Here is a 9117-nt window from a genome sequence, read left to right as displayed (position 1 = left end):
AAGATCTACTTGTCAGAATCGTATCGTCTGACATCGAATTATCTTCTTAAAACGATGTCCGGTGCCGAATTGTCCTGTCAAAATGACAGTCCAATAATGATTTCTCAGCTATCAAAATGATAAAACAGTCGGAGAAATCATAAAGACCAGCAGTCAAGTCAGGGCTCTAGGCAACATGTGACAACTTCCTTCGTCTAACGTGACAAACCACGTGATAATATACACGTCGGACCATCTTGAACTTGAAAGTGGGGGGGCAACTGTTGGGACAAGTCAACCGACCCCCGACTTCGACTCTACATCGACTGCATGAATACATTACGCTGACTCACGATCGGTGAACCGATCGACAATTGGCTACTATCAACCAACAACTCATAATTTGGTTAACTCCCGACTAAAGACCATCGATATATTAGAGTTGCCGATCGATGCTCATTCGGATCTACTACCGACTTATCAGTATTACTGACATATAATCGGCCTATCTTCTCAGCATATCCTACTCGTTATGAACAGTTATTGACTACGTGTCATAGTCATTAGTGGGCATAAACAACCCATTAACTCCACGATTATGGCCCGATAATTTAGTGTCATAAAAAACGAGACCACGTGCTCGACGGTTACATCAGAATCATCTATAAAAGAGAGGTAAATGAACAGCACCGATAAGACAATTCTGAGCGAAGACTTTGCCATTTTAAATTCTCTTTATCTGCTGTTCACCAATTTTCTCTCTGACTTAAGCATCGAAAGGTCTCCATCAGACATAATTTCAATCTATGAGAATTTCGTCTTGCAGGTGCACTTCATCGATGACGGACGCAACAGAGGATTAGCTGCAACAGCTCTCAAAATAAAATAAGTCATATATGGGACCACAGAATCTGTAAAATGAGAGCCATAGTTTTTTCCGGCTATCAAGAATCTTTTTGAGCAAATACATCAGTGTACTCCTAAGGCTGACTAAATGCTCTCATAAGAATCATTATGGAACTTTATAGATACATACACATATATATACATATATATCTATGTATATATATTATGTATATACATTGATCAATCATTCTTTTAAACCCTTGTTATGTAGTTGATTTATGGAGCTAAAGATGAGATTTCGTTGAGGAAAAGGAGAAAGGTGGAGAAGCATAAAAGAAAAGGAAGAAAGGATTTGGTGTATTTTTTTAAAAAACAAAATTAGAGGGGGTTGTTGGGCGGAATGGATGGCAACAAATTGTATATTATAACCCTACTTATAATTACATTCTACAGCCTACCTGGCTACCCATGTGGCAAGGACTTTTGTTAATATCTTTTCCACCCGTTTGATCCATGGAGAGTATTTTTTTTAAAAAATATTTTTTTAAAAAAAAATATTTTTTTTAAAAATATAATTTTAACATATTTGATTGATCATAAAAAAATAATTTATTTCATAGTAATTTATATTTGATTGAATATTTAATTTTTTTAAAAAAATATATAAAATATTTATTATTTTTTAAATAAATATAAAACTATATTTTTTTACTCCCAGACTAAATAATGATATTATATTTATACTAATATAAATATAATATTAATATTTTAATATAATAAACTTATTAATATAGATATACATATAATATTAAATATTATATTATATTAGTTAAATTTTATTATAGTTATAGCAATATAAATACTATATTATATTAATATAAATATTAAAATAATATTTTATGATATTTTAGCTGTAGATCTTAAAAGATATTTTTGGAAAGAAAAAAAAACTGACCATCTATTTTTATCTTATAAAAAAATTTAAAATTCATCTTTTCATGAATTTTTATTTCTTATGAAATATAAAAAATATTTTTTTATGAAAAAAAAAATTTTCATTCTTTCTGCGCTTGAAACTGTAACCAAATAATACGATTCATCTCTACTTTCCAAAAATTACCCCCTCCCCCACCCAACACCCGCCCCCTCTCTAATGAATCCAAACGAGTCCCTAGAGTCATCCATCCAGATGAACCGGATGCAAGTACGAGTTTGTGCAATTATTTGAAATTTATAAGTTACAGTATATCTTGATGCAATTTCTTCTGATCACGATATTTACGCTTTGAGTTGGAAAAGGTCATGGAACTGGACCACTGCTGTATTATATTATATATATATATATATATATATATATATATATATATATATATATATATATATATAAGGATAAATTGGTAAAACCAGCTGCCTGATAATGTACTTTAATGCCCTCAATATGGGAATGCTTTGAATTCCTCATCCTTTTCAAGTATTATTTTTTTTTTTCTTTATGAGCATATAACAAGAAAACCGTTGATAAATGAGTATATCTAGTTGGATGGCAACCGATGAAATGGATTGGCCCCAAACCAAAATGAGATCGTACAATCCAATTACAATTAAACCATACTTTGACCTATGTTTGTATTGCATTAATATTTGAATATGATAAAGATTTGGCAACGTAATTCTCAAACATATAAATAGAAAGCTATAATGACTTGTGTCAGTCAAGAAAAGAGCAATCGAAAGGTTATCCAATTATCGTACAAATCTTTTCAATAGGATTTCAAGTTAGTAATCGATATAAAAAAATATTATAAATATACTTTAGTAACAAAAGTTCACGCAACCTGTTCATTGCTTCTTAAATTTGTAGTTTCGACATAATGACAGCCTTATAAGCGAGCTATATATCAACTGTAACACATTTATATAAAATTTTTCCACATTACCATATGGTCCATAACATTGCTACAGTGTATGCCATATGAGATTTGCAGATCACTAAGTTGAACTCATGGTTTCAAAGGGTTAATGATTTTAGATTTGGTGCATGAAATGGAAAAGAGGATTTTTCAGTTCAGTTTTGATCGCCCAACCATAGATACAAAATCCAATGGGGAGAAAATGGGTTACCGATGACACTATCAACTTTTGCACCATTCTCAATAGAGTTAAATAAAATGAAACAATAAAGCTAAATACCTTTTAGTAAATATGAACGAAACCTCTAGTTGATGCATCAAATGGTCAAAATTGAATAATTTGAATGATATAAAATATTGCATATTTTTTGACCACTCGATACATAAGTTGAAAACTTTTAAATCATATGATTTTTTGTATGTAAATGATTTAAAGGTAATAGATTGCACCAATCAACTCGAATCATCATGTGGGATCCATATTGCACAATTGAGAACTGATGTAACCCTAAAAGTATTATACTAGATATAACTTAATCATAAGTCATACATATATACATACATACATACTAATATATCCTAACATGGACCATCATCATAGCGCTGGCGACCAATGATAGCCCGACACATGCTCTTGGTAGAATGTGATGGAACAATCACCTATCTTCAGCCACCCGATTTTTTTACAATAGTACTAGAAAAGTTCCAGAGTCTTGTACTTACAAGACGATAAGCAGCCTACCTGCTCGCTGCTCTACTTCCTCCTCCACTCAATGAGATCCATAATCTCAACAATTCTAGAATATGTAAACCATTATTCCTTGACAGCCAAAGCACATCTCCATGACTATTTTTCTCTCACAAATGGTGCACATTCTTGAGGACAACAGATATCCATTTTTATCTATATAACTCAACTTCCTAGTACCTCTAGTTGGATGAACACTAATTTCACATGCCTTTTCTCAGAGACTGATTTTATACAAATTGGAATCTGCCTTATTCACATAATTGAGTTCTCCCAACTCCACCTTTGATCTTCCTTCTTTAAATGATGTCCTCCATTTCTCAACCTCTACTCTCTTACACTAACTCTCTACACTTCATATTCAACACTACTACTAAACTCCATCTACAAGCTCAGACCTCTTCTATTTACTTCTATGAGAGATTGACTTAGGCATCGAAGGATCTATTGTCAAAGAACTCTCTAGCCTGAAAAATTTCTCATCTTTGTTGGTTTTGTAGGATCTGACTCAAGAGATCATCGAGGATCTGGCACCATCATCCGACTTGGAAGATCTCGACGCATCGTTCTGTTAACATGTTTCTTTCTCCTGGCTCTAGCTTAACAGTCTGAGTTCGCTCGACTCTCCGATGGCAATATATACATACATACACATACACATATACATAAATATAGGGATAGACTTGGATAAGATCAATCAAATTTGGGCTAAGATCTGGTCAAGTCAAAACTTAACAATAGAGTCCTACATCGATGATCGAAACTATTAAATATGATCTAATATTTCAAAACTGCTTGCACACCAAAAGTCATATAATTTAAAGATCCCTAACCTATGCATTAAGTGATCAAAAATATATCTAATTTAATTTTATTTAGACTATCTAATTTTGACTACTTCATGCATATGTCAAGGGTCTCCAAATCATATAATTTTTTATGTGCAAGTAGTTTTGAGATAATAAATCATATCAAACAGTTTGGATCGTTGATGTAGGACTCTTACTATAAAGTTTTGACTAGACCGGATTTGAGTTCAAATTTGATCGATCTGATTCTAATTTGGCTCCATAAATACATGCAATATATGCATATTATGCTTATGCGTATCATTGATCGATGGAAAAAAAATAGTCTATTCTTTTAGACTCTACTCAATCAAATGGTAGGTTTGTGGGGGGCGGGGAGGAGTGAGGCAGGGAGGTGGTACGCAGGGTTGCTAGGCTTGTGGCCTAGAATGGGTGGCAAGCCGTTTTCTAAAATCCAAGTTGCAAAAACTTTCTATAACCTTACCCGCATGGCAAGGACTTTCGTGAACATATTGTCTGCTTAAAATCATCCATCTTGATATATTGGATGCGGACATGGGCTGTGTAGTTATTTGGAACTTACACGTCACAATATAAACTCATGCAATTTCTAATAATTAGTATATTTACACTACCTTGACCTAGGAAAGGCGTGGACAACCAATACCATTTTTTATGTTTAAATATATAAATAAAAAAAAAAAAGATAAGTGACACCAACAAACTGGCGAATTGCCTATCGATGTACTTAGATACCCTTGATATGCGGATGGCCAAAAATTGCTTCTCCCTTCCAAGTATTTTTCTCTTTAAGAGCATATAACAACAAGCTCTTTGATATATATGTTTGCACTCCAATCAAAATCTTCAGTAGGATAGTAATGCATGAATGCATGAAATGGATGGACCCACATCATGCCTAATATGAAATCATACAGTTCAATTACGTGCCTTACATGCACATGTTTGCACTCCATTAATTTTTAGATATGATAAAGATTTGATATCATATTTCTCAAACAAATAAATAGAAATCTATAACAATTTCTGTTATTCAATAAAAAAGCAATTGCAATGCTATTCAATTGTCGTGCAAATCTTTTTTTTGGTAGGTTTTCATGTTGGTAACCGATAGAAAAATATCATAAATATTTTTTAATAACAAAAATTTATGCAAAAGAGTCACATAGCTAATGGTCACTTTTGCACTATATCTTAAATTAATAGCCTGGCAACCGGATAGAAGAGTTACACATACGAGGAGAAATTTTTTCTAGATCATTGTAAGGTCTGTTGCAACAAAACTTCAGAGAGATGCTGATGTGGCTCAAGTCGGATGTTGGTCGAAATTTATGACATTGAGAAGTATCTGCAAAGAAAATCTACGTTCTATAGAAGTGTTACAATGGAGGATCCTCTAATGCTTAAGTTAATCAAAGCTTTATAAATAGTAGAAAAAAAATCACAAAAATCCGAAGGATGGACGAAAAGCTCTAGAGTGTTTGACTGTCTTTGCTTGCTTACTTTGGAAGTCCCTTTCGTATCTTTTTTATTTGGAGGTTCAACCCAAAAGCTGCTTGCTGGAAGCTGTGAATTTATTAGGCCTAACTCTGCAAGCCGTTAAACCATGTTCTGATTTTTTATTGTAAAAAAAATATTTTTTAATTTTTTTGAATCAAAATTATTAATTGTGGATATCAAGTGGAAAATTCTCTCATATCGCTAGCTGAATTGATGGTCTTGATTCATAATTGATATGATCTCATCACATCATCTAGAATGTACTATGATGAAAGATTGGTTCCTGAGTCTCCATCGCAATAGATCCATTTGATTACTATAGAAGTGTACATGCATGCAGCATACAGTTTGCAAATGACTAAGCAAAGTATTAGTATTTTTTAATAAAAATGTTTAATTCCATTCTATGAATCAAATCTAAAATCATTAGACCTACGCAAACTCTGTCGTTAACCTTTTTGACAGTTCAACTTTACTCTCTGACCGTAGATACGAAAAATCCAACGGCGCGGAACGGGGTCGCCATTAACTCTTTATCATCTTTGGACTCTGAACGGTGTTATTCTTTTTTAATTTTCCCCTTTTAGGGAACTGACTCTGAACAAGTTAATTTCAGATAACATTCGTGGTTGCGAAACGTGGCAGTTTTCCATTGGCTGAAAGCGACAGGTACGGATCCCGAAAGCCACATTCAGTCTCAGCCGTTGGATTAGAAGATGTTGGCGCGTTCGTTGATATAAAATCCTTTCCAATTCCGGGGATTTTAGGGGCCCCGCCGTCTTCTCCCGCCATTCCCAAAACCCCATCCCATCTCTCTCTCTCTCACCCCCCCCCTCCTCTGGCGATCCTACGCAGTTCGCCCTTGTTAAAAGGTACGCTTGCTTCTCTCTAATATTCCTCTTTATAATGCTTTCCGAGGTATCAGAAATCGAATTGATCTGTCTGGGCTTTTGTGGGGTTGATGTTGTAGAAAGTTAGGTTAGGGATTAGTGTTTTTGCTAAGAAATGGGAGTCTTAAGATCCTTTTTGGTATCAAGGTCGGATTTTTTTTTGTTCTAGGTTTTCTGGATTTCTTGATATGGATGTTTGACCAGAAATGTTGGGTTTACAAGGATTTGGATTGTTTTTCTAAGATTTCGATCGCTTCGAGTTTCAAAGTTCCATTTTTGCACTGATTCTAAGGCTTCTGATGCAAAAAAAAAAAAAAAAATCATCGGGTTTCCGAGTTTGTGACGTTTTATTTGGTTTCTGAGATGAAAGATTTGTTTTTTTCTTATGCTTAGGCCTTTTCTTGGCGAACAGATATGATTATCTCGTGTTCTGTTGGCTGATTTGATGGGAAGATTGGGAGATTAGCGTTTTGATCTGCTGTTGTTTTGGCTGGAGTATTCTGGAATCGAGGCCTGGAGAAGAGGGAAATATAAGTTTCAGCTGCGAAAATAAGGAGAAAGAAAAGCTCAGGAAGAAGTTATCTTCCTGTATTTCATGTTCAAAGAGAAAGCTATTTTTCGATAAAAAGCATCATCAAGATTCTAGAGATGGAAACTGAACTGATTGATGGTGTAGCAGACTCCCAGTCTTCCAAAGCCTCTTGCTTGGAGAAAGTTAGGGTTTTGGAAGGTAACGATATTGGGGATGGAAAAATGGGTTCTGGAATTAAGATGGAGAAAGAGGAGAACGGTGAAATTTTAGTTTCTTGCCAAGCTCCCAGCTCGGTGAAAGTTAGTGATTCAAAAGGTCAAGATGTTGGGCTCCTCAAACATGGCAATGGAAAAGACCTTGGTCCGGCTAACCCTTTTGCAGATAGAGAAATAGCAGAGATTTCGTCCTCTTCTGATAAAACCGAGGAGGAGGATCCTGTTCTGGGCTGTCAAACCCCAACTGAAAGCATATTTGATCCATTTGCTCCTGGCCCAGAAGATATGATGCTTGCACCGAAAAAGAAGATAACAAGGGAAAGTAAAATCCCTCTTTGCCGGCAGCTAAAATTTGACTCGAGTGAATACATGGAGACTACAGAAGCCAATGCCTATGAAGATGCTGCGGAGGAAGATCGCCTCTTGGAATGTATCTGTAAGTCATTTCTTGATCTGATTGTTTCAAGTGAGGTCAGGGAGATATCTGCTCAGATATTGCCAGTTGAATGTAATCTTTCGGAAGGTTCCAAGACACCAACTTCTTTACCTGTTCTAACTGGTGTTGCAGAGACATGTCCAGCTGCACCTATTAGGCCACCTGCTTTGAAGGCAAGGAGGCTTAGCCCAGAAATATGTCGAAAGCTGGAGTTTGGAGGTAACTTGGGCAGAACCATGTAGCCTTTCTCATGGATTCCATAGGTCATGTATTCCATAGGTGGGGGATGGAAGAAGGGTTCTGTTACAGAGTTCATTTGGCTGTTAATGTAAAAAGCTTTTTTGGATGCTGGATCTAAGTGTCTGGTGAAATCAAGTGCCAGTTCAGTGTTGGTAGATTGTTGCTATACCTGTCTCTTGCAGAGGTGCTCTGCCTGGAGGATTGTCATTTCCTGGCTGAAGCTTTCAAATTTTATCTGCTTTGGAGTATCTGTGTTGCTTTATTTTGTCGGCTAATGCCAGGAGCAGCACATCTGCTATTGTGTCCATAGTGTTGGTCTTGTTGACTTTAACCAGGCTTTCAAGTCATAGATGTGGCATAATGTGTAGTTGAAATTATAGATGTCTTTTGCTTTCACCTGTAAAGCATCCAAATGTTACAACTCTTTTTAGTGTTTATGAGTATAGTTTTGTGTTTATGATGTGTCTCCTTTTTAAATTATATCTTTACTTTTGAAATTTGTTGCAGAATTGCAGATCTTGCTGTGATATGATGATCATCTTTTGTTATCTTTGTCTTTTTTATTGTTCTTGATTATTGGTCTGACTTTAATTAAATGTTATCTTGTCTCTCTGGATTACCATTAGGAGGAAAGACACAGACGAGTATTATCCATTTATTGCTTTTTCATGATGAGTAAATCTAAGAGTTATTACTATCAAGGGTGGTCACACTCTCATGGTGGCAGCTAATCAATTTTAAGTCATGGAGAAATTCTGTGCATGCATTTCCAGTTATGTTTCTTTTTGAAAACATATATAATAATAAATGATGATGATATTATATGATCTTGTTGTTTGCAAGTAATCATGTTTGGAGCACTTTGTCATCTCGGTTTCAGTTCTAGAAGATGGTCATTTTGTTGCTTGCATGGAAACAAGCACCGGCTGCAGGTATTTTTTGGCACGTTGAGTGTAGCATCTGTGAGCTTTAGCTACTAGGCACCCAATGC

General features: G+C 35.1%; 1 protein-coding gene across 2 annotated transcripts; it reads left to right on the top strand.

The window, feature by feature from the left end:
• Positions 1 to 6574: 6574 nt before the first annotated feature.
• Positions 6575 to 8614, top strand: LOC105046032 (unknown protein 1). 2 transcript variants are annotated; one of them, XM_010924516.4, is made up of 2 exons: positions 6575 to 6685; positions 7116 to 8614. In XM_010924516.4, the coding sequence occupies exon 2, from the start codon at positions 7352 to 7354 to the stop codon at positions 8126 to 8128; it is 777 nt and encodes a 258-aa protein (XP_010922818.1). In that variant the 5' UTR covers positions 6575 to 6685; positions 7116 to 7351; the 3' UTR covers positions 8129 to 8614. The 2 variants fall into 2 exon arrangements, with proteins under 2 accessions (XP_010922818.1, XP_010922817.1); XM_010924515.3 differs by having other exon boundaries at positions 6583 to 6685; positions 7097 to 8614.
• The last annotated feature ends 503 nt before the right edge of the window (positions 8615 to 9117 follow it).

This window comes from Elaeis guineensis, chromosome 5 (assembly GCF_000442705.2).
Source record: "Elaeis guineensis isolate ETL-2024a chromosome 5, EG11, whole genome shotgun sequence".
NCBI lineage: Eukaryota > Viridiplantae > Streptophyta > Magnoliopsida > Arecales > Arecaceae > Elaeis > Elaeis guineensis.
Note: the sequence above shows the minus strand (reverse complement) of the source record. Positions and strands in the feature narration are given on the sequence as shown.